The sequence below is a fragment of the Anas acuta genome, chromosome 15 (genome assembly GCF_963932015.1).
Source record: "Anas acuta chromosome 15, bAnaAcu1.1, whole genome shotgun sequence".
NCBI classification, from domain to species: Eukaryota; Metazoa; Chordata; class Aves; order Anseriformes; family Anatidae; genus Anas; species Anas acuta.
The window spans coordinates 8,645,100-8,670,506 of NC_088993.1; the positions used below are offsets into that span (position 1 = coordinate 8,645,100).

General features: G+C 38.6%; 1 protein-coding gene across 2 annotated transcripts; it reads left to right on the top strand.

Annotated features, from left to right (window-relative positions):
• The first annotated feature begins 252 nt into the window (after nt 1–252).
• On the top strand, nt 253–25,249 carry GSPT1 (G1 to S phase transition 1). Of its 2 annotated transcripts, none has more exons than XM_068699837.1 (15): nt 253–724; nt 11,873–11,920; nt 12,320–12,361; nt 13,095–13,322; nt 14,339–14,372; nt 15,805–15,882; nt 17,071–17,251; nt 17,587–17,741; nt 19,011–19,151; nt 19,924–20,017; nt 20,358–20,438; nt 21,233–21,406; nt 21,837–21,926; nt 22,200–22,368; nt 23,523–25,249. In XM_068699837.1, the coding sequence occupies exons 1-15, from the start codon at nt 433–435 to the stop codon at nt 23,573–23,575; spliced, it is 1,860 nt and encodes a 619-aa protein (XP_068555938.1). In that variant the 5' UTR covers nt 253–432; the 3' UTR covers nt 23,576–25,249. The 2 variants fall into 2 exon arrangements, with proteins under 2 accessions (XP_068555938.1, XP_068555939.1); XM_068699838.1 differs by lacking the exon at nt 253–724 and adding an exon at nt 1,338–1,403.
• Nucleotides 25,250–25,407: the final 158 nt, after the last annotated feature.

Genomic DNA, 25,407 nt, shown 5'->3' on the forward strand with positions numbered 1-25,407 from the left:
ACATGTCCCGTCTGCCCCCCGGAAGCGGAGGCGGAGCCTGGAGAAACGGAAGGGTGGCACAAAGGCTGACGGGAAGCGTAGTTTCCTAGCGCACAGAAAACGCAGGCAACTACATCTCCCATCTCTTCCGGGGAGGCGGGCCGGGAGCAGCTCGCGCGAGTCACCATGGGTATTGTAGTTCCCACGCCTCGCCTTCGCCGCGCGGCGGGCCGAGGCCCGGGCGAGCTAAAAACTACCAAAATGGCGGCAGGCGAGGCCGCGGGGAGGGGTACGGGAGCTCCGGCAGGCCACACCGCGCTGCGCGTCGGGGCGGCGGAGTACACGCGGAATCGGCGGAGCGAGTGCTGAGTCGGTGCCGCCGCCGGCTTCCCCCTTCCCCCCGGCCGCTGGGAGACGCTTGGGGGCCGCGGAGCCTTGTGGGGCAGCCACAAAATGGAGGCGAACGGCAGCGGCAGCAGCAGCGACTCGGCTCCCGACTGCTGGGAGCAGGCGGACATCGAGCCGGGCAGCGCAGCCGGCCCGGGGGCCGCCCCGGCGGGCGGGGAGGCCGAGGCCCAGCAGGAGCTGCTGGGGGCGGCCTTCAGCCGGCAGCTGAACGTCAACGCCAAGCCCTTCGTGCCCAACGTCCACGCCGCCGAGTTCGTGCCGGCCTTCCTCAGGGGGGGGCCGGCGCCCGGCCTGCCGCCGCCCTCGCCCCCGCCCGGCCTGCCGCCGCCGCCCCACGGTGAGCGGGGCCGGGCGCCGAGGCGGGAGGGGGCCGGGGGGGGGGGGGGGGGAGAGGGGAGGAAGGGGCGGGGGGAAGCGGGGAGGGGGGGGGGGGGGCTGATGGGGGTCCTGGGGGGGCTGAGGGGGGAGTCCTGGGGGGGTGAGGGAGGTAAGGAGGGGAGCTGAGGGGGGTCTCGGGGGAGGCTGAGGGGGATAAGGGGAGGTGCTGAGGGGGGGTCGGGAGGGAGCTGAGGGGGGTAAGGGGGGAATTTAGGGGGTAAAGGGGGGAGCTGAAGGGGATCGGGGGGGTGGAGCTGAGGGGGGGGTCCTGGGGGAGCTACGGGAACCCCTGGAGGTGCTGAGGGGGCAAAGGGGGGGGGCTGAGGGGAGCCGGGGGTGCGCTAAGAAGGGAGCTGAGGGGGTTGGGGCAGGGGCGCCACGCAGCGGGGCCATCGCGGGGGTTTGGGGGGGTCTCAGGGCGCTGCCCCGCAGCGGGAGGGGCCCCCTGGGTCCGGCTGCTCCCTGCCCTCCGGGGGGGCCCTTCCCGAGCGGGGTGGGGGGCGCACGGAGCTGCTGCCGAAGCAGCTCGGGAAGTTCCCGGAGGTTTTGGGGGGTGATATACGAAATGTTAGTGGGGAAAATGGCAGCTGCTGCCTGCTTCAGACCTGTCTTCAATGCCTTCCTGAAGATTGCACCGAGTACTTAACTTGTTTTCTAATATTATGCTGATAAAAGATTAGTAGGGGAGGGAGGTTTGTCCGGCTGGCCTCAGTCAATGGAAGGCCCTGAAATTTGCCCTGCTTTTAATTTCAAAGGATCCTTGTGTATGCAAACGGTGTTAATGCTACATTTACTTTGCATATGGGAAATTAAAAGAGAGCTACTTTCTAATTTCCAGCTCCAAACTGCACTTCCTCCCAAACATCAGACGTGATAGCTAGCGTTGTGGCAGGGTTTTAATGTCACATTACATCTAAGGAGTTTGGGACCTGGTTAAGTATGGTAGTTTAATGCTTTACTATTTTTTTTCAATTTATATTTTTCTCTATGTCTATTGGTACATTGTAAAACAAACTCATACTTTAGATATTGATTCCAGTAATTTAATTTCACTAAAGCTACTACTTGTTACATCGTGTTTGTTATGATTTCCTGTTAATTGTGGCTTATTATTTATTGCATGCTGATTTAATATATGAATTAGTCTTGCACTCTCTAGGATCTAGTCATCTGATGTTAACAACTGAAATCTGTAATTTTCATATGTGATGCTTTAAAATTTGCATAACAGAATATTAACCCCTTTATTTGTTAGAGTAAATGTTAGATTCTGTGTTCTCTTCAGCACTCTGTTTTCTAATCTGAAAATGTAGCCTGTGTGCTCTGTAGGTAGGCAATGTATAAGTGCATTAAAATACGTTTTCCAGAACCCATGGACCAACGACTGGATCCTGCTTAGAATAACTGTATGCTAAGGTTTACTGTGTGAAGGTAGAGCAGATAGCTTGAGGCTGCACTGAACATACGATACACCTTTTAAATAATTTCTAAAATTAATTCTGGTGTGTTTTTCAGCCATTATTACAACATGCATCAAAGTTTGTTTTTCACTTTGTAATCAATATTGTGACTAAAACTTTCTTGGAGTTTTGAATGTTAGAAAAATTGATTCTCCTTCCTGGCTACTTCTGTAAGATTTCTTCTAAGGCTTCCTAATTTAAGAGTTAAGTTACTTTCCCTCACCTACTTGTATTTATTTCTTCAGGCTTTCCTTTTCTTCACTCTTTTGCTACTTGCCAGGTTCATGATAAGCTACTGCCTTTCCAGAGGTTGAAGACGACTTTACTGAAAGCTTGTTGGTCATCTGGAGTGATCAGGATAGCTTTTCTTCATCTTAGTTGCTGAGCATATTTCCCGTATAGTGCTATGATCTACCTGATTTGAATTTGGCTCGCCTCTGTATCTTCTTTAAGGTTTAGAATTCTTCTTTAAGGTTTATAAGTTGAAGTTTCTGTAATTGATTTGGGTGTCCATAGGGTTAAGCAGACACAAATCTGCAGGTGTGCCCCCATCCATTTTTTCTTCACTGGAATTCTGTCTTTTTTATGCACTTTTCCAGCTCCAATGTACTTGCTTAAAGAATAATTGACAGTCTTGTCCTGGCAGATATTCATATAAGGTGACAACTACTTTCCTGGCTAGGAGAGCTGGGTGGAGCTTGCTCTGGAAATAAGTCAGAACAGCACGTGACCAGACAATGGTGCTGAATAGGTGACTTTTCAGCAACCCAGTTTGCTATTGCTCCCGTAGGCAATTAGGTGTTCCATGGAACGCATCCTGTATTACCTTGTGAGAAAAAAATACTTCTATTTACCATCTGTTTTGAGGTCTGTAGAAATACCGGTTTGTATTAGCAAGAGCCGAAATAAATCTTGATTCTTACGAGGACTCTAAAAAGCTAGTTGTCAGCTAAAGGACTTAAGTGGCCTAAACTTAAGTTTTAGTAATACTTTTCTCCTTAAAACTTTCTTTCTTGCTGAAATTTTGTTTGGGCCATAATTTCTTAGTAATTCAAAGGATGCTGGAGGTCAAGATAGATGTGCAGTGGCAGCAATGGATGTAGAAAAATTCTGATCTCAGTTGTCTGGTGGTAGTATGTAATAGTGTTTCTTCTTAGGCGCAATAACTTGATACTTCTAGTCATTTCGCTAAGAATTCTGTAAATTATGGTTAGAGCACTGAAATAATGTTCACAGAAACCAGTCAGAGAACAAGATGCCATCTTTCTAAAACTGTGAGACTCCTGAGATTTCTGTTCCAAGTAGTTTACTTTAAAAGTCATGTCCTGTGTGTGCTCTTTGTTTGATTGCAAATCGTGTGTTAGGGAGAATACCTGACCAATGTTTACCCCTAATGTAATTTTTGCTTGCAGATGTTTCAGAACTAGTTTGGAATTAAATTACTGTTTGATTACATGCAAGAAGAGCACGTTGTTTAAATTTCTGAACCTAAGGAACAGCTCAAAAAAATCTACTCCAAGTGTTGTACTTAGTGAGGACCTGTGTTTATCAAATTTTGTCAAAGTCTAACTCATTTGCTTAGAATCTCTGGGTTCCATCAGAAATGTGAAATAGAGGCTTCTGGATTTTCTGTCTGCAACAGACATCCCTGTACCGGAGTACGTTCCAGTGAGTCATGTCAAGTACATCATGGACAAGTTGTGCTTCTAGGAAAGCTTATTTTAGATAGCAGTTGCTGGACTAGCAAACTCAACTAAATTAAACCAAGGTGTGATAGTCAATAAAATGGCAGTAGATTGTCTTAGTGCCTCTAAACGTTCCTGATCACAACTGCACCTTGCAGCTTCACTGTTCCGTAGCACCTATGACTTACTCTTATTATGCTTTATTAATTTTGTAAGTCTGTATAAGATACAATTGCATTTTTGTTTGTTTCTACATCCAGACACCAGAGAATAGTTACAATATATTTTTTTCTTACTAGGATTAATAAGGCTTCTGTTTTCTCATACCTGAGATCCAAACAAAGCTTATCCAAGTGAAAAATCTCTGAAAACACAGCATCAACTTGCATTTTTGTGGTTACATTTTTGTCATAGTTCTTGAACGCTCACAGGATTTTTGGTAGAATTGATCACAGCTCTCTTGTATGGGCTTTATTTTATGTTAGGTTTTCTCCTTTTTTGAAGTCATTTTTAACTATTCTCTGTTGATTTCCTTTGAACCAGGAGAGTGAACTAGATGACTTCCCGGGGTCCCTTTCAACCTGAATTGTTCAGTGTTTTTAAGTATGCAGTGCTTGTGGTAAGAAAAAAGTGTCAGTAATAGAACAGTAACGTGAACAAAATGTACGTGACACATGGCAGCTGGAGTAAGGAAAGATAATGTTTAGCCTTTTGGTAGCATTAGTGCTGTTGCTTCTTTTAGTATGTGTATTGGCCACTTGAAGCAAACTTCTGAGTGCATTCAGCAATGACTAGTTTGGGCAACTTGAACATACAGTCTTGAGTAAAGCAGACATCTTGTTTAAGATTCGATGTCTTTTAGATCGTTTCACTCCCTAAATATCCTCACTGGCCTGCAGCAGGCACTTTGGAAATAGTTAAGTTCAAGCAGCTGGACATCCTCACTCCTCAATTGCTTTCAGTAAGTGGATATAGCATCTATCTTTTTGGTTTTCCCTAGCCTTTATTTTTCTTGACCTTGTAGCTAGCTGGAACTTCCACTTTTTCTTTTTCTTTTTTTTTTTCACAACCAGAAGCAAGGAAAGGACCTCTAGTATCTTCTGTTTCAGTTCTGAAGCCTATAATTTCCAGAGTAGGATGGTGTCATCACATTTTCCCCCCAAAATGGTCATCTCTTGCTCTGCCTCGTTCTCTCTTCTAAGACTATTCTTCGCCAGACTTCACTTTGCATATGAACCTGCGAAGAAAGTCTTTGCCAAAAACTGGTAGGTCCCTGTACAAGAAGCTAGCATATAAAGGAATGCAAGTTTATGTAGTTTACTCATACCAGCATTTGAGTAGCCACATGCTGATGATTTACTCAGAAGTACAGAGCTGATAATGCCACTGTTCATAGATCATAATTGTAAACTTGAACTGCTTACATGAAAGCAAATTAATGCTGTATTGTGAATGCCAGTGTATGGTGTAAATTCCTGTCATTATCAAAAGCAAGTCTTGATTTGCATCACCACTTGACTATGCAGATCAGTGGTCTGTGTATCAGCCTCTACAGACGGATGGGCTGCGTCGCCTCCTGTACCCTGGTCAGCATGGAGAAAGGCTGTGTCTTGGCACAGACTCGCTCGATTACCAGACACAGTGTATACATACAGTGCAGTCAAGGTGCCAGCGCATTGCACTGATGGCGTTTGTCCACGTCTGAACTGCCCCCAGGCAGGTAGCCAGCGCTGTGTTGTTCCTGTTAGAATAATTCATCAGGCTTGTGGCCTTTGCCTGACTCCAATAAAAAGCAGACCACTAGGAGCAGGCTGTGGATTAGATGAACTGTCCTGGAGTCTGTGTGCAGGCTGCTGACCGTGGGACTGGGCTGCTCTATTGAAATGAACACAAATAATTTGGGGGTAATCCTTGGATTCTAGTAGCAGTTTAATTTTACAATTTCACTTACTGAATTTGGGGCTTTTTTTTCCAGTGTTGTGATGAGACACACAGAAGCAAGAGATACAGATGATTGAAGCCAAAATAGAAAGATGGTTTTGTTCTATTATGAAGGAATAAACCAGTCAAAATTTGATCAGTGAAATTTGGCTGCTTTGAAGAGGTTTATATGAAAGTGAAGCTGATCAAATTTCAGTACAAAAGTTCGTTCAGGACAGGTGATGGAATATTGAAAATGCATTCTCTAAAACAGCCTGGGGCAAGTTACACATGATGCGCAGCTCTCTGTGTAAATGTTAAGACCCTGGGTTTAACTTTCTAAAAATCCGTGGGATATATTTGGTTTTTATTTTTTTATTCTGTTTCTACAGTCTTTTGAGATATAGTCATGAAAGAGTGGAATCCTTAAATGATTTAATACAGAGCTTGATTTCTTGACTATCTGCCTGAAAAATCAACCTGTCAATTAAGCACAGATACTTGGCTGTAAGGAAAAGGTTTTTCTCATTGTATTCCCTGAAAATCCCCATAAGCTTTCTTAGACTCAGTTATGAAGAAGCATGTTGTCTTTAGATAAGATAAACGTAAGGTGTGTCCTCACTGAGGAAGGAAAAAGGTGGGTCTTTTGCTAAGTCAGAATGTAGTAAAATCATATGAATGCAAAGCAAGTGCTAATATTTTTAATTAATATTATGAAGTCATGTTAAAACTCTTAAAACTGCTTTTATTTCAGTTCATTGTAAAAACTGGGCATACTTTTTGTCCCCTGGTTAAGCTGGGTCTTAGGCTATGAAACAGGGCAGAGAAGAGGAGAAAATAATTTTGGATATAAGTTAGCTTTCAAAACAACTGCCTTCACTGCTCGCAGTGAACTCCTGAAAACCTTGTCTTTCTGTGTATTTTAAAATTTTGAGTATGAAATATTTTGTTTAGCTCTAGCATTTATTTGTGCTTAGAATGTTCTTTTGTTTTTTGTCCACTGAGAATCTTTTATTGATTCTTCTGCTCCGTGGGTTGACTTGGACCTTTAATTTTCTACTTCGTTGTGATTTTACTTTCTTTATACTTTCTTTTTAGAGAAAAAAGGGAGAAGGTTAGGGACAAACACATGTTACGTAATTCATTAACATTTTTGAGACAATGACTATTTTGTAAATATACACTGAACTCAGATATTCAAACCACAAGTAAGAAAAGGTGGTGGAAATCCTAAGGTGGGTGTAAGGCATTTCTTTACTCCCTAGCCTTCTAGGAATTCCTCTGAAGGAACTTTTTGCCTGTGTTGGAGCAGCAACAACACACTTGCTGTCCAGACGATCTTAAGTTTTGCAGATGAGACTTGTTTCAAATGGAATTTGTCCCCTTTTTTTTTTGTTGTTGTTGTTTTTCCTTTCCCTTTATGCTCTGTTGTACAAACCATTTTGCTAGCCCCATTTTCAACCTCACTTGTCTGGTACCAGCACTGCTGAGGTTCTTATCTCTCCTGCAGCAGAGCAGCCTGGGAGCCGAGTTCTGTTAGGCAGAGAGACAAATTACGGCCTCTCTTCAAGCCATGATAACTGACTCTATGAAGGCATTTGCACTGTGGCTTCAGGTAGCTGCTTCTGGGGAGTTCCCACTGAATAGGATGTGCTTATGTAGAGATAGCTATCTGCTTATTCTGTGCGTCTGGGAAATGCTCCAGTTCAGGTGTAGCTGGAGCTGTTGTTACTGCTTGGCACTTGAGTTTGGCTGTAAGACTGTACCTGAGCTGCGGATTCATCTAGGTTGGAAAAGACCTTCAAGATTGAGGCCAACCATCAGCCTGACCTATCAAGTCCCATCACTAAACCGCGACCCTGTTGTGCCACACATTCTTCCAGACCAGCAAGTAACACTGTGCACTCTGGCTAGCAGGAGGCAGAACGTCTGATTGCATGCCATTTGAAGTTAGCTACTTCTTTTTCTGTATTTTCTTTCCACAGCTGGCCAGCTGTGACCCTGTGTTTGCTCCAGTATGCAGTGCTTTGTGATGAAGTGGAGGGGTCTCAGCAGGCCTTACCCTGTCACTGGAACAACACTTCTGATATCGGTCCTCAGCATACCAGCTATACCTGGCCCATACTTGAAAATCTTGTTCCATTCTAATACAAATTTAATTCTAAAGCAGTTTTCTGTTGAAATTGCTAAACTACTGTCCTAAACTACTAATGTTGTTATGTTCCTGGCTTATATACTATTTTAAAACAATATTTTCAGAGTGAAAAACATACTTTAACTTTTAATTGGTTCTACTTGTGCAGTCTTGGTTATTGTACAACCAAAACGCATGCAAGTACAAAACTGGATGCAATACACAACAAATGTATCAGCTATAGTAGAATACAGAATGAATTAAATAGTCAAAGTATGTTCTTGCACTATTTGGGGGGAACATCAACTGAGTTTTAAGAGACCAGTCATCCTGCTTTAAAAACAGTGCACTTCTGGACTCATTGGGACCATGCATACTCCTTCAGAGAATTGTGTTTTAAAAAGTTTTACCTTTTTCAGACGAGATTGTGAATTACATCAAGTCCTTGTTTAATGGTCTAGCAGTAGATTAATGTAACATATGTATCTACTTTTACCTTCAGCATTGATTTAAAACAAAAATGTCCTAGGGCTCTGATGTTCAAGAGAACTGAAGATAAAGTGCTTGCCTCCTGTAATGCAGCGAGTCAGAAATGCAAAAGCAGTTCCTGACTTACAGTTTGAGGAGAGATGGAGTATGAAGGATGCTATATAAAGTCTAATTGTTGTTAGCCATATGTAAAGCCAAGAATTTGAAACATTACTTAACTACAATTTGACATCATTTAAGGCATGTTCTGACTTTAAAACCGTATTTCATGCAAGCTGCATTTTGAATCCCACTCATGTGACAAGAATCCTGTCTGAAGAGTGCTTGCAGATGAGGATCTAGAGTTGTCAAGCTCAACTTGAAATGTTGAGCTTACTTTGCTGACTTCCAGAAAACATCAAATTTAAAACTTTGCATGTCTGCTTGAGTATAGTGGAGAGAATAGGATAAGTTACAAGGGCAATTTAGAACCTTTTTCCGTTTGCCTTGCCTTTAAAGGTGTTTTGTTACAATGACGTTTACCTCATGGGGAAAATGAGCAAGGTTACTTCAGTTCAGGTTTGTCCAGATGTTTTGCTGCAGAGACAGCATGGAGTTTGGACCTCTTCTTATGTCATAATGCAGTACTGAGTCCTAGGTAGCAAGCCTATCTAAACTAGATTGAAAATTGTCTTTTTGTGATCCACAGATTCCCTAGGCTGCTTCAGAACTTAAGGTGTTTTTCCTTGAATTATTGAGAGTGCTGTTCTGTCACCTCTGTCATGGCACCAGGAGCACTTATCTACCAGCTAATAAATTGCTTTGGAGAGCTGATCTGTTTTTTGGTTGAAAGAGTTTTGTGCTAGTTCAGTTTTTGGTCAGACCAGCTCTGTCTGTGGAACTTCATTGGTTGTCTGTGCACCAGGGCTGACAACAGAAAGGACAGAAAAAAAGCACAACGTGGCAACCCAGCAGTTTAAGCAGCAGTAGAACTGCATCCTTTTGGGGTGCTTGTCTTCAGGCATGCTGCAGGGGATTTGCTCATTTCCACACAGAGCAAATGATAAATCTGATTCTTCAAAGCCCAGACTTCTCTTGTCTATTTGTTTGCAATGCACCAGTGCCCAGAATAACCTGCCTTAACCTGAAGTCATTGAACAGAAGTAAGCAATTCCTAAAAGGGATTTCTTTCTATCACTTAATGCCTGTTCTTCTTGAAATTAAGAGTATTTCTCTTTTACTTGGTTTCTCTACAATGCACTCTTTAAGAGAGTGGTTTGTATTCCTTTCCTGCTTGGAAGGAACAGTGCATATTTCAATGTATTTCATATACAGAAGTCCTCTTGCAAAATGTGTCTCCCACTTTGTGTATCAAAGTGACCAGAATTTAATCAGTGACTGTGGAAATAGCTGAATGTCTCTTGCCCCTTGTTTCTGTGTGGCATTAGTACTGTTTGGCATCCATACACAAACTATATTATTGATTTCTTTCTAGCATGCCTAGATTCGTATAAAAATTAACAGATGGGCATGCTTTCAGGAGTGCTGCTCTTTGAGAGAATGAACTCTGTTTCCATACTTCTTAGGTTAACAATTTGTTATTTCATCTGTTATTTGTGAAGGAACTTTTCTTTCCTTCTCTAGTCTGTATGCCTGTTGGATTACATACCAGAAAGTCAGAACCAAAATTTTTATGAATGTTGGTTGATTGCTGTATTTTAAAAGTTAAAGCAACTCTTCAGCTACTTGTAGAGCTTCTGTTCTGAGGCAAGTGCGTAAGTACTGTCATGTAAGAAGTTTTTCACTATGGAGAGACTTCAGGAGTGAAATCCTGAGCTTGCTGAAATGGCGCTGTAATGAAAGCTCTGCAGGCCAACCACAGTACGTGTGAAATAGCCAACAGTCTTCTGAAGCGTTGCAAAACAGGCCTTTGGTTCATGCCTAGATTCTGTGCCACCTGCTTACCACGCTCAAGTGGGATGATTTGGGTCTCTTCCAGCTCTCAAATGAGAGTAATATTTCTTGCAAGGACTCTCAAGGTATTCTACCCGTATGTTTTTCCTTACTCTATGAAATCATTCTTTTAAAGCTTTGTTCCTGTGGTATTGGGACCCTGGCATGAGGATCATGTATGATATGACACAGGAGTGTAGGGAACCTTGCTCTGAACAGTTTTGTCTGTGTTGCTGTGCCCTTTCTGCTGCTGCTGGTCACTGGGTGTTATGCTCTGACCCACATTCACCCTGCCTGCAAGCTTTGTCATCTGGACCTCTTCCAGGTTTTCCAGCGCTGCTCCAGTTTATAGAAGTCTGCAGCAAATACACAAACAATGCTAAAGCAAAGAGGCTTAGAATCAGGTCCTTCTCTACATGTTTTTGTTCCTTTGAGGGATTTTTTTTTTAATCTGTAGGTCCCATTATGCATATAGAGCAAGTAATGCTTTAAGGTCTGTATTTTTATAGTGGGGCTGAAGGAGAGCTGGCAGTACAGTTACATAGAGGGTATGAATATGTTAGGTGAAAAAAAATAAGGAGATGAACTTGTTTTAAAGAACTTTGAAGTGTACTTTATACCACGGTAAAAATAAAGAGGTTAAGATTTTAGGGATAATTTTAGAATGCCTCTTGATTATGTGGAACAATGTCCCTAAACTTGAAGTGGTATAATTGTTAATTGGAACATACCACTCTTAGTAGGTTTAGTAATTAGTTATACCTCAGCATATAGTTTAATGGCATCGTTGAGTGCTTAAGGAGGTTGATCTTTCCAAATAACCTACTTGTAGCCTTGATATACACAACTGGTGAGATTGCTCTCTGAGTACCATGGCTATATTACAATGTTTAGGAGGACTGGCAAACTCACTAGGTATATAAATGAATTATCTCTTGACCCTAATAACTGCAGAAGATTTTAAGAACTTAAAAACATTGAAACAAGCTATGAAGAATGTGAAATTTGAGTCCCAGTAGCATTGTAGGCACACCTAGAAGGTGAAGCTAGGAGAACCTTGCCATACAGCTGTGATGCGGCAAACACATTGTTTCAGTGAAACTGGTTTTCCATGTTTCTAAACATCAGTTAGATACTAACACTTAAAATAGCAAGTGTGCCCCCAAAGTCTGGGGTGGTACAGTACTATGTACAGAAAAATTACTTCCTTTAGAACTTGATAAATGTATCCTTTTTTTTTTTGGGGGGGGGGGGGGGGGGGGGGGCTGGGGAGTTGGGGATGGAACTGTTCAGAATTGATATTTTACTTTCAAATCTTTTAAGCAGTGTTCTTTATAAGTACTTGTGCTTGGAAACTATATTTAGTACTGCTGGGGTTTGGTTGTTAAATACACTTGGCAATAAAGTTGGAAGAATGGTCTTTGCTGTCTAAGTGTAGAAATTGGTTACAACGGTATATTTTAAAAATTGAACTTTTTTCTTTGCAGGTGCACCCGTAGAGACTTCTCCGGAGGAGCAGACAGCCTCTTGTGAAGGTAATTGTTCTCATGTTCTGACAACATGCAGTGTAGCTCCATTAAATAAACTTTAACAAAATTGTTGCAAAGCATCTCCTTTTTAAAAATGTGTGCGATCCTTTTCTAATATTCATTCTTTGTCACCGTGCTGCTGTTGTAAGGCAGTGTGGTTATCAGTGGTTATTTACAGTGTTATACCAAGTCAAGCAAGGCACACAAGGACCAACTGGTTTATTGAAGGCCATAAAGCTTGCATGAAGCAAAATTTAAAAATCTGAGTGTCTATATTAAATAACATAGGAAAGTGCCCAATCACCTGAATTATCCTTTTATTAATTTACTCCATTACTCTGTGGTCTTGATGCTGTCTTGGTAAATAGATGTAGTTTGTGATTCCTTTTTTTTTTTTTTCCCTAGGTTCAAATGCTGCTGCTAACATGGAAATTTCAGAATCTGTTGGTAAGATGAGAGTTGTTCAATTTCACTATAATAGGGCTACAAAATAACGATTACTGTGCTTTTGCTGAATCATTGTAAACAAAATTGAAGAATACCTTATTGAGCCATTGTATTTTGGTCTTTACTGTTTTTCATTGTGTCTTTATACTTGGATTAGCAAAGAGATAATTGACCACTAGTATGCATTGACAGATGCAGTTAGATTACTTTGAACAGTGAAAAAAGCATCAGCTCTTTATTCAAAAGTCATTTTATATTGCAAAATAGTCTCACTAACGTGTGAAATGGCAACTAACATAAAATAGTAGTATGAATAATCAGAACATGGAAATTGTATCATTCTCTTTGTATGGCTTATGGGAGAACTTAAACCATTCTTTCTCCCTTTTTCTTTCTAAACATGGCTGTCTACAGATTCAGACCAACATGATAGACTGTGTTGATCTTCAGATGTGTTTTTCCCATTAAGTTTTTACTTTATTAAAACAGAAGTCTCTTCAGTTCTGTGAATCAGTTTTCTGATGTCAGCATGCAAAAAAAAAGTTTGAAAGCTCCAAGAAATAACCATTTCAGAAACAAGCAGCAGTTGCCTTTTTTCTTAACAGAAAAATACATTAACAGACTGAATAATTGAAATCTTTTCATTTCATTCTGAGGGGTGGAAGCTTTTCTCAGTAGTCACTGCTTTTAGTTTCTTGTTCTATTTGAATATATCTAATTGGTTAATTTTTAGTGGAAAATGGAGAGACAGAAATGTCCCCAGAAGAGTCATGGGACCACAAAGAAGAAACAAGTGAAGCGGAACTAGGAGGTGGTCCATCGGTGGATTCAGGGCCTTCTGAAGAAAGCGCTCAGGAAATGATGGAAGAAGAGGAGGAAATACCAAAACCTAAATCTGTTGTAGCGCCACCAGGTGCTCCTAAAAAAGAGCACGTAAATGTAGTATTCATTGGGCATGTAGGTAAGTTGTAAGTGAATGGGAGGTAACTGAATCTTTGCATTGTGTACGAGGTGAAAGGATTAGAAATGAATCCTGCTTTTTCTAGTAATGCATACCTTCATCCTGTCTTGAGGGTAGTAGGAGCATTCATCTTAATGAAGCTACTTTGGAAAAAATAAATAATTTAAAGCAGATCTTTCAGGGATAGAGTGACAAGGTACTGTTTGGGTTTTCATGGACACAACAGCGTCTGTGTTCATGATTTCTCAAGTACCTGCTGTTTTAAATGCCAAAGTTATGTATCTGTGTTAGTGTTCCAAAGGACAGAATCAGAAAACAATGTTTCTTTTCTGCTTTAAATAATTTCAGAAAGCTCTTAGATTTAGTAATTACTAAATCAAATAATAATGTTCAGAAGATTAAAAATTATAGATCTCTAAACAACAGAACAACTTAATACAGGGCTAATACCTAAGAATTTGTAGCACAGCATCCCAGCTGAGTAGTTTCAACAAATTTCAGGAGAATCTTAAGTGATGTCAAAAGTATTTAGGAGTGACTGAATCATGAGCTCTAGATTTTTCACATGTATAGACTTATTACTTTAAAAGCATTGTAACTTAGCTGGGTAAGCTCAGAACTGAGTCACACAAAATAAAGAGGCAGTGGGCAGAGATACATCCCAATATTGAAGTGTAGCCCATAGGAGTTGGTAACAAGGGAGAAAGGAAGCGGGGAAAGGGCTTTTTCCACATGTTTAACCCAAGCTTTTGCTGGATCACAGCTTGTTGGGTGTTCTTTGATTACGGATGATGCCAAGTTGATATGTATCAAAAACATGATTTTAAAAATTCAGTAATTGAATTGACAGTGAACTCTTGTGGAAACAAGGGAAGCTGAGAGATACTTCAAAAAAGTAGAATTAGGAAAGGCATCTTTGGAAACAAATAAGATGACATTGATCTTAATTACTTTCCTTTTTCTTAGGATTTTATTTTAAATTGTGAATGATTTAACTATTTCCTTGTTTTTTTTAGATGCTGGCAAGTCAACCATTGGAGGACAAATAATGTAAGGAAACTAAAAATATTTAAGAGATTGATCTGTTTTGTGGGTTAATATATATTACATAAAATATTTTCTTTCTGTATTTGATCATCATAGATCAATATTTTTATGATAAAATATCATTGTCTGTTTAGTGTAGTTGCTTATTCTCTTTGGATTTTTTTAAATTCCGGCAGATTTAAGATTAGAAGTTTCACTTAATGGAAACAACTGCAAAAGCATGCATTATTAAATTTTAAAAATTGCTTTTTTAGAGCGTAACTCTGTTTTTCTTTGCACTTTTAAATGCAGTTGAAATTGGTTTGTGTTATTTCTTAAACTTTGTCCTTTTTGTGAGAATTTACAAAGAAAATGCTTATTCCCTAGTGTTAACATCATCAAGCTTGATTGGATTTTAAAATATGAAAATAAAAAGTTAACCTTTTAAGCCTGTTTTACAAACAGCATCTAGAGGTTGCAATACTCTTATGAGACAAAAGCAAATAAATGCAGTTCAATCTTATAGTTTGTCAAAAACAAGAAATGGTATGTAGTACATGAAGAAATAAATGCTATCCTGCTAATGCAAACTATTGCTATGATTTAAAATAATATTCTCAGGAAAAGTGGGAGGTCTTTGTCTTGGCATTTTCATTCTGTTTTGTTTTTGACCAAACTGGAATGTCGGAACTGTCATGCTACATTTAACCTTGTTGCTCATACTACAGCAAATTAGCGTTTTGTTATCTGATGTCTGTTCTCTGTGTACAAGATGTCAGTTCTTAACACTCCTACCATGTGTTAGGTTCCTAAAGTTCTCTGTAGGAATCTTTCTGTTTTTCATTTTTGCAGAAGATCCCTTTGTTGTAAGGAGGGGGGGAAGAGGGTAACCAAATTATCAGTAAACCTTTATTTACTGTTGTAAGTTTTCCTTGTAAACTATGCAGATTACTGTTATTAGAAGATTAGGTAAAAATACCTGAGTGAAAAATCTGAAAGTTGTAATGTTATAAAACTGTATACTCCCCACGTACCTCTTTTGATAATTGAAAGATCTCTCTTAAAATATCAGGTTACTTCTTCTATGTAAGGAGTGAAAACAAAAATATTTTCCTTTACATTTTAGAAATACTTCATTTACATTTATTTTAAAAATTCTTATCTCAATTTTTACTCGAATTTTGAAAGATTGGATTTCTCCGACATGTACATAGCAGACATATTTCCTTTTCAAAACTTGCCACTGCAGAATGTTTTACAGAGGCTAAAAAAAAGATCTCAGCTAAAGAAATAGTGTCATGCTTTTTACTGATAATTGTGCAGATTTCTACAGAGAAGAAATTCCACTGCTGTTCACATCAGACTGTTCGATTTTTTTTTTTCCAAAATAATCTGTATGAATTGCGTAACTACTTAATTACATTTTTGTTTATGTAAAATTGCTTTTTTTTCTTAGGTATTTGACAGGAATGGTTGATAAAAGAACACTTGAAAAATATGAAAGAGAAGCTAAAGAAAAAAACAGAGAAACATGGTATGAAACTTATACTAAGATAATAGTCTGCTTTTTACTTTGTGCTGTGATGAAAACAAACTGTTTTTTAATCTCTGTCCCTGTGGAACTTTATTATTGCTGGAATCAATTTGGTTTGTGGGGGGAGGAGTCACTTGTTTTCCTCCACTACTTCTTTAACCAGGTCTATATGAAACAGTGTGATTCATAATTCACATTGCAACAGGTTTTGCTGTTCTTTTATTTTTTTTTATTTTTAGAAAGTGCCTAGTTATCTGGTAGAAGGAGTACAAGGCAGATGCTTTTCTCAGGCAGCCTTTGGGATTATTGTATCTGTCTTTTACCTGTAAGCAGCAGAGAGGTATCTGAAGACAGAGATCAAATCAGTCAGTAGGGCAGATGCAAGATGAGAGCAAGTGAATGGTTTTGGCAGTAGTATTTATTCATATAAAAACGAAGATACAAGGTCCAGAGTTGTTAAGTTTGCTCTGGGTAAGAAGACGCTACTCCCATGTATAGATTTGGGGGCCTTGTTTGTGTTTTTCTTTTATTTATGTGTGTGTGTTTGTATACAGCCCATATAGCATCCTGCTTCTTTTGCCCTCAGTTTCTGGAAAGCTGATTTCGCTTTTGGAACCTTTTAGTTTCATTTCATCTGTCCAACTTTAAGTCTAACTTGGTTGTCTGTCAGTGGGATAAAATATAATTAGGAAGGAACAAGCATTGATATGATCAAAGATAGGATGAATAAAGGATATAGGATGGGTATGAATATAGGATGAATGCTATCTATTTCATCATCAACTTCTGTTTATGTTTGAGTCAATAAGAATATGCAAATCAGAGCTAATTTTTGAGTTAATTATGTTGAGAAAAAGGAATTTTTTTTATTTGATCCAGAATTGCCTTTCAAACTGAGGCAAAGCTTAATACTTTAGTATTTGAGGTGAGATCATACCTGGAGAAGTTAGGAATTGAAAACTGTTGTTCAGAATTGCACAAGTCTATGTGAAGGACAGCTAGCACTAGGCAATATGGCTTACTAGATATTCAATAAAAGTGACTATTGGTGTTGGACAAGCTTTAGTTTGGCAGTGCTAATGTGGTTAAAAGTGTTGAGTGGAAAAAAGATGTTACGATAACCAGATTTTCATACTTAATTTTAGTAAAAATTAATATAAAACAATATTTTGTCATTTTTTTTTGTAGGTACCTTTCGTGGGCTTTAGACACAAACCAAGAAGAACGAGACAAAGGTAAAACAGTAGAAGTGGGTCGTGCCTATTTTGAAACTGAGAAGAAACACTTCACTATTCTAGATGCTCCTGGGCATAAGAGCTTTGTTCCAAATATGATTGGTGGGGCTTCTCAAGCTGATCTTGCAGTGCTGGTAAGGACAAATCAGATATTTATTTATTTATTGTGGAATTAGGCTTTTGATTTTTGTTGGTTTACTCATTTCGTTGGTCACAGTGGCCAAAAATTAAAAATTGTGAGTCTTTTTTCGGATAACTTAACAGATTCATAAAATTGTCCACAGTTTTCATGTGTTTTTTACATTAGCAGAAGCTAATGGATAATACTGAGGTTATACCAGTGTATTTTAAAAGCTTTTACCAACTTTGACTACCAGAAGTTATTTTTGATTAAGGTGATATTACCCATTGTCTGTTTTTCTGCTGAGAAAATTGTGGAACTTTTAATAAAATGTATGTTTTTAATTAGGTTATTTCTGCAAGAAAAGGAGAGTTTGAAACTGGATTTGAGAAAGGTGGACAAACAAGAGAACATGCCATGCTAGCAAAAACAGCAGGTGTAAAACATTTAATAGTTCTTATTAATAAAATGGATGATCCAACTGTAAACTGGAGTAATGAAAGGTGAGTTTGATTAAAAAAAAAAAAAAAAAAAGTAAAAGATACTGAAATGATTCCTAACCAAAGTAATTTTGTATCCCACTTTTCTGGAAACTTAGAAGCTTTATACTGAATCTGAAAGGAAGTGACTCTGCTTTCAGTAGTTCAGTTTGCCAGATTCTTGATTGCTTGGCCACGTTTCTGCAAAGCTTGTATCTTAGGTTTGGTGAGAACAGCATTATCCTGTTCAAATAACACAGGGTAGATGCGTACGAGGTGGAGTTCTTCTTTTACGATAAGCTGAACTGAATAAGCAAATAATATATTAAGTGTTTCACGACTGCAGTCTGAGAAGGAGGGAGGAAGGGAATCTTGCAGTGTTATAAGCCAGGTAAAAATAACTAGAAAGACAATATGTAATCCTTAAATAACTGTAATAGTAAGGATTGAGTTCTTCTTTTCTGCTTTAATACTCAAATGTTACAAAAGAGCTTTAATTTTCTTAGGTGTCAGAACTTAGGTCTTTTTAAGGCTTCTGTCACATCTTCATGTCCCTTCAAGCTGGATGCTAAAAAGCATAATTTAGTCCTTTCCTAGAGATACTTGTGTAGTGATAAGATACAGTTTTTCCTTCTACAGTATGATAAGAAGAGTTGTCAGAGAACTTGCTGTGCTGTGAAGAATCATGAAAGTTCTTGGGGAAAGCTATGAGGGATTATGCAAACTTACAGCATCAGCCAGGTTTGCTAAGAGGATAAGGCGTGGCCAATTGTGCTGTCTTAGTCCTGCCCCAACCTTCCTCAATTTTTAACATTATTAAATTCATCAGAAACTTAGGGGAAGAACTGTAATAGATATAAATAGCAGTAAGTTTTACAAAACGATACACAAGATTGGAAGAGAGAAAACTATTGCTAGGGTGAAAGCCCACAGAATGACCTTAGTAGCTGTCTGCTTGGTCTGTCTTGCTACCTTGGCCTGTATCTCTAGCTTAAAAGCAGATGCAGCATGTGTTGTTGCTTACCCAGCCTAGTAATTGGGGTAGAGAACTTTGGGAGAGAACTGGTGGTACTTTATGGAGCAGAGGAATGAGGGAAGTAAGCAATACCAAGTTGTGCTGGAAGACTGGGGAGAAGATGAAAATAGGCCACCAAATTCTATTAGTTTTGTTACTTACAGAATAACTTAACTCACGAAAATTAAACAAGTCTGATTTTGTTGTTGTTTTTAAGCATAATATTATGTCATGTTGGATAATTTCAGTTTATCTTAATGTGCTTGTTGTTTTAATAGATATGAGGAATGTAAAGAGAAACTGGTGCCGTTTTTGAAGAAAGTTGGCTTCAATCCCAAAAAAGATATTCATTTCATGCCCTGCTCAGGACTGACTGGAGCAAACCTTAAAGAACAGTCAGAATTCTGCCCTTGGTATATGTATGTATTGTAAATTCAATTACTTTTGTATTAGTTATGTTTCAATAAAAGCAAAATGCTACAGTGAAGTTAGGAAGCAGTATAGAATGGCGTATTGTAGCTGCGTTCAGGAATTCCTGACTGAAGTGCTTAAGGAAATGGGATCACAGCAACAAGGACACACAGCTATGTAATCAACCAAATAAAACCATTTGCGATCTGCAGAAGATTAAAGTTAGCAGACTCTTTAAAATATTAGCAGTATTTATTAATTTTTGGCTTTGTGAAATTGAATGCAATACCATCATGTGAATTTTCCAGTGATGCTGCATTGGACCAGTTGCTAGGATGAGTAATTGTTTGATATGAACAGTTTGATTGAAAATGGATTATTGTTAGTGGCAAGTCATGTCTCCCACTGGGTTTCATATTTTCCAATATTGTTCATGACAGCTAAAACATAATAACAAAAAAATCTTATTTGGAACTAGCTAATGGTTTTGCATATCCAAAACAAATTAAGTAAATCCAGCAAGATTCTCAAGGGGATAATGAATGTATGTGAAATATGCCTGTAACTTTAAATCTATATGTGCTTCCTAGGTGTTAATATGTTATTTAGGGTAATGTGGATGTTAATGGTGGACTTTTATGATAGATATAGATGTCTAAGAGGTTTTGGTACTTAATGATGACAGAATGAACATCTTTGTGAAACTGCATTTATCCATTCTGAGCAATTTTTAAATAGATGGGTGCTCATGTAACTGAAACAAATGCCTTCTGCTTTTAGTGGACTACCATTTATTCCCTACCTGGATAATTTGCCAAACTTCAACCGTTCAGCTGATGGACCAATCAGGCTGCCAATTGTGGATAAATATAAGGTACGATTTAAAATAATAGTATTGAAAATATAAATGTACTATTTTCAGGAAGCAGTAAATGCACTATTTACCATATTGTTAGAGCGTATCCATTCTCTTTGATATGTCTACATTTCCAACAGTGGAATAGTGGCAGGGAAGCGATGTAATTTATTTGATGTTATATGAGACTCAAAACTGGTAATCTTTCATGAAAATAGCTTCCAAAATATTAAATATTGCAGTGGTATATAACTTCATAGGGTCAGGTAATCATACTTAGAATTAAGTATGATATTTTAAAGAGACAGACTCTTTAGAAAAAAGTTTGTAATTTTTATGTAATTTCTTTTCACTGAAGGATATGGGCACTGTGGTCCTTGGAAAGCTGGAATCAGGTTCTATTTGCAAAGGACAACAGCTTGTGATGATGCCAAACAAGGTATGGATTAGACATCTAGAAAAATTCTGCTCTGAAAACAGCTTGGTTTTTAAATATATTAATTACTTTAAATCAGAAAACTTCCTATTGTTCAATTGAGCAGAAGTAAGCACTCATCTCATATGAGCAATGTACCCAAGTATGTGTTTGTGTCTCATTGACTTCCTTAGAATTTGGAACTCAAGTTATGTATCCTCAGTAGACTGAATTGCTGGGCTACACATCATAGTTTGTTTGAACTGTGTATTACTTTGTATGCCTTCTGTACAAATGCAGACTTCTTTTGCTGTGGGTTACTAATGTTCAAAACTTTCTTTTTTGTTCTTTTTTTTTTTAAAATTTTTGCCAGATGGAAATAAGAAAAAAAGTTAAAAGGATACAAACAGTAAACTGTAACAGACAATAGCTCTTAATAACACTGCTTGACATATTATTTGGGAGAAATTGAGAAACTAAATGCCTTTAACCAAACTGTTATAGAATTAGTCAATAATATGTCTGTCTCTCTCATCACTTCCTAAGTTTTAAACTAACTTCACTTTGAGACATAGCAGATGTCTTTGAAATTTGCTTTCCATTGAACATATTGAATTATATGAATTGAAGTCTATTTGAATAAATATGCTGTTTAAAACGTTAGTCATTCAAATATTTTACATTTTCTGAAGCTTGGAGAACTAAATATAATGGATTTAGACTTTGGGTTTCTTTAAAATCCTGTCATATCAGTGATTTTTTTTTTTTTTTACCCAGCTGAAATATTCAATAATTGAAAACTGCATTTTTGCTTTCAGCACAATGTGGAAGTTCTTGGGATCCTTTCTGATGATGTAGAAACTGATTCAGTAGCCCCAGGTGAAAATCTAAAGATCAGACTGAAGGGAATTGAAGAGGAAGAGATCCTTCCAGGATTTATTCTCTGTGATTCCAACAACCTGTGTCATTCTGGACGCACGTTTGACGCCCAGGTAGAATAATTAACACTTGGTTGCCGTGTAAGTGGGGAAACTGCATTGAAATATTTTGCCTGTGTTTCACCAAATCCGATTTTCAGTAGTTCTAGGTTTCAGTTGAGATTTCTCATTTGCTGTCGAATCTCTAAATTGACAATTACATTCCTATTCCAACATCATCAGTCTGACTTTTGAAAATGTCATCCATTTTGAACGGAACTTCTCAGTTAAGTTTTGGTCACCTCTAATCTTAAAAGAAAGACCTTGGTATGCCAATGTTTCAGTTTTATTCTTTCATATTAGAAATAATTTGGTCATCTCTTTAACAAATATGTTGTTTGTGTATTGTTGAAATATGCATTTTAATATAGTTCTGTATTCAGTTATTTTATGCTCTTTTATACTAACATGAGGAAAAATGAACTTATTTTTAATTTTTTTACAGATAGTGATAATTGAGCACAAATCCATTATCTGTCCAGGTTATAATGCTGTGCTGCACATCCACACCTGTATTGAAGAAGTTGAGATAACAGTAAGTGTCCTTAAAATATCAGTAAGCTCTGTTGTGATGTGAATACAGACAGTGCACTTGGGGTGAAGAGTTCTTTGGAGTGACTAACATAACAAAGCTCCAGCCTCGATTGGAATCTTCGGGCAGTACTGTAACACAACCAAAAATGTCTGCAACTGTTAGCGTAAGCCTTCTGAAAAGTGCAGTAGGTAATGATGGATTATCTTTATGCAGTAAGTCTCAGAAGTTCCTCTCTAAGACAACGTTTCCATCTTTTTTTCCCTTCTTTTACAGGCCTTAATCTGCTTGGTGGACAAAAAAACAGGAGAAAAAAGTAAGACACGGCCACGCTTTGTGAAACAAGATCAAGTATGCATTGCCCGTTTAAGGACAGCAGGAACTATCTGCCTTGAGACATTCAAAGATTTCCCTCAGATGGGTCGCTTTACCTTAAGAGATGAGGGTAAGAGTGCTTGATCAACAATTAACTGCTACGAAAATACAGTTATTTCAAATAGATCATGCATGGCAATGAAGTATTAAAATGCTGGCGTCTAGTTGAACTTAGTGTATCTGCATAACAATGGAAAGCAAATCTAAGTAAATTGTTGTGCAGAGTTCCTGCTGGTAACAAGAAATGTGTTTTCACAGAATCACACAGAATCACAGAATTTCTAGGTTGGAAGAGACCTCAAGATCATCGAGTCCAACCTCTGACCTAACACTAACAGTCCCCACTAAACCATATCCCTAAGCTCTACATCTAAACGTCTTTTGAAGACTTCCAGGGATGGTGACTCCACCACCTCCCTGGGCAGCCCGTTCCAGTGCCTAACAACCCTTTCAGTAAAGAAATTCTTCCTAACATCTAACCTAAAACTCCCCTGGCGTAACTTTAGCCCATTCCCCCTCGTCCTGTCACCAGGCACATGGGAGAACAGGCCAACCCCCACCTCGCTACAGCCTCCTTTAATGTACTTATACAGAGCAATAAGGTCACCCCTGAGCCTCCTCTTCTCCAGGCTGAACAACCCCAGCTCCTTCAGCCGCTCCTCATAGGACTTGCTCTCCAGGCCCCTCACCAGCTTCGTCGCCCTTCTTTGGACCCGCTCAAGCACCTCGATGTCCTTCTTGTAGCGAGGGGCCCAAAACTGAACACAGTACTCGAGGTGCGGCCTCACCAGAGCCGAGTACAGGGGGAAAGAGCCGAGTACAGGGGGATTATTTTAGAGAAATAATGTGCATTGTAAAACAAATGGTTGAACCTGAAAAATTAGCAGCACTGTTTTCCTAACACACCCTGGAACCTTAAATGCAGAAAAGATAAGGGAGTTTGTTACTTTTAAAAGCATTAAACAAGTCTGGCAGAATGATTCTGCTTTGCACTCCTTAAATGAACATAGAGTACACTTCCCACAACTCATACTGTATTCTTTCCTGTGAAAATCACAGTTTCTCTAAGTTTTTGCTGTGCTTTCATCTTACAATACAGTAATTTATTCTGTGTTATTTCTAGTATTCTGGAGAGCCTGTATGTGTGGGGAAAGCTTTCATGTTCTTAGAGATTTATGCTTTTTCGCAATATATGTAACTGTAGTGTTTGTCTCCTTGGTTTAGGTAAGACCATTGCAATTGGAAAAGTTCTGAAACTGGTTCCAGAGAAGGACTAAGCATTTTTCTCAATGACCCCCGCACAATACTGTGAGGAAAATCGACTCTGCAAAAGCCTACTTCACACCGCCTTCTTATTTTCTGCCCATTGATAAACTTCTCCCCATATTTTGCAAAGACAAATTTCACAGCAAAGGTCCACATTATGTCAGCTTTCTCATATTGAGAGCTCTGCTATGCCACTGTTGAATTTCCCCCCCAAATTTTTTTTCTCCCAAATTCTGCTTCCTTGGAAAGATTCGGCAATAGCTTTGTAAGTGATGTGGACATAATTGCCTATAATTATGAAAATCTAACGGATTTTTAATGTTTAATTTCCCCCAACATATATATGAAGACCTTTTTTTTTTCCAGGCAGATCATTCAGAGTGTGCGAGTGTGTGTGCACATGTTACAAAGATGACTACCATGTTAATAAACTATTCAATTTGAAATCTTTTTCGGTATTTGAATTGCTTTTGAATAATGTTTTTTATCCAGATGTAACACAGTTGCATTAGCTTTTTAACTTTCCAGTAACCTCAATATTTGGTTACCTGGATTTTTCTAAACTCCTCAGCCTCCCCACACACACAGTTTTAAACGAGGCAATTAGGCACTCAGCCAAGTTTGTATTAAAAGAATTAGTTTTGCCCCCTTCCCTTTGTTGAAGGCATTCTTAAAATGAAAAACATTCATGCAAATGTGGCACCTTCATTAGCTTTACATTTGTTAATATCTTCAGCAAACTTAGGTTGACTTAACATCATTACTAGACACAGTAAGTCAATTTTGAAGGCTAAAACTACATATTGTGTCTTTATAAAAATTCAGCGTTGTTAAATTCTTAACTGCAGAAAATGCTAACAACCAGTAAATCAGTGAAACTGCGAAAATAAGAATCTGTGGCAATAGTGCCTATTAGTATTTATAAGAGCTACATTTTGTGGGAGAACTGGGCCAATGAAAAAGTGCCAGTTTATATAAGTTACTCAGTTCACCCTGTCTTTAATTTACAGGGCTGGATAATCCTGGCTGTTTTAAATATCAGTCTGGACTGAGAGGGAGAAAGACTATTTAAATCCCTACGAGTTTGCACATACTGAAATATGGGAGGGTCAGAATCAAGCACAGTCTGTAAATTTTTGCATATCAAAAAGCAATGTAAGCTTATAGGGACCAGTGAAGTTCTTCAAAAACTGGTTCAACGTAAAGCTTACTCTCAGTACAACTTGAAGGAGCTGCATAATAAAACCTTATTTAGCTGCACTTTGAAAGTGGACTGTCTACAATTGCTATCCTGATTCTAACAATTAGGATGAAGGCTAACTGTTTTTTTCATTTTCCAGAATATTAGTAGCAAGTATTAAAAGGTATCTCAGAGCTTCTTCAGAATGTCTTAAACTAAACATTTTCAGTTGTACAATTGTGGTGAGCCCATCTCCTCCCCCAAAAATTTACAGTCTAGTGACTGTATCTGAATTCACAGAACTCAAAACTGAAACAGATTTTTTTTGTTGATTTTTTTTTTTTTTTTGGTTTTGTTTGTTTCTTTGTAACTGTGGAACTCCCATTCATTTCACTTACAGCTACATTGTATGGACAGAAGAAGTTATTGTCCTTCAGTTTCATATGACTACACTTGTAGCTACCGTAATGCATGGAATTGAAATAAATTTTATTATGTCTGCAAATCTCTGGGCTTTTATTTTTTGGTAAATCAGAGTTTTAAAGTACCTTTTTTTTTTTCCCTACCAAGTGAACAAACCCCGAATTTCCTTGGCTCTTAAATTAATGAAGAAATTAAAAGCCAAGGAAAGTTACTGTCTTATTCTCATTCTGAATTGATTTA

What these genes read in the sequence shown, in the direction of transcription:
- GSPT1 (XM_068699837.1), top strand. Translation starts at nt 433, where the DNA reads ATGGAGGCGAACGGCAGCGGCAGCAGCAGCGACTCGGCTCCCGACTGC. An exon ending in GGAAATTTCAGAATCTGTTG is followed by an intron (nt 12,362 to 13,094) that starts GTAAGATGAGAG and finishes GTTAATTTTTAG; the next exon opens with TGGAAAATGGAGAGACAGAA. An exon ending in GAAAAAAACAGAGAAACATG is followed by an intron (nt 15,883 to 17,070) that starts GTATGAAACTTA and finishes TTTTTTTTGTAG; the next exon opens with GTACCTTTCGTGGGCTTTAG.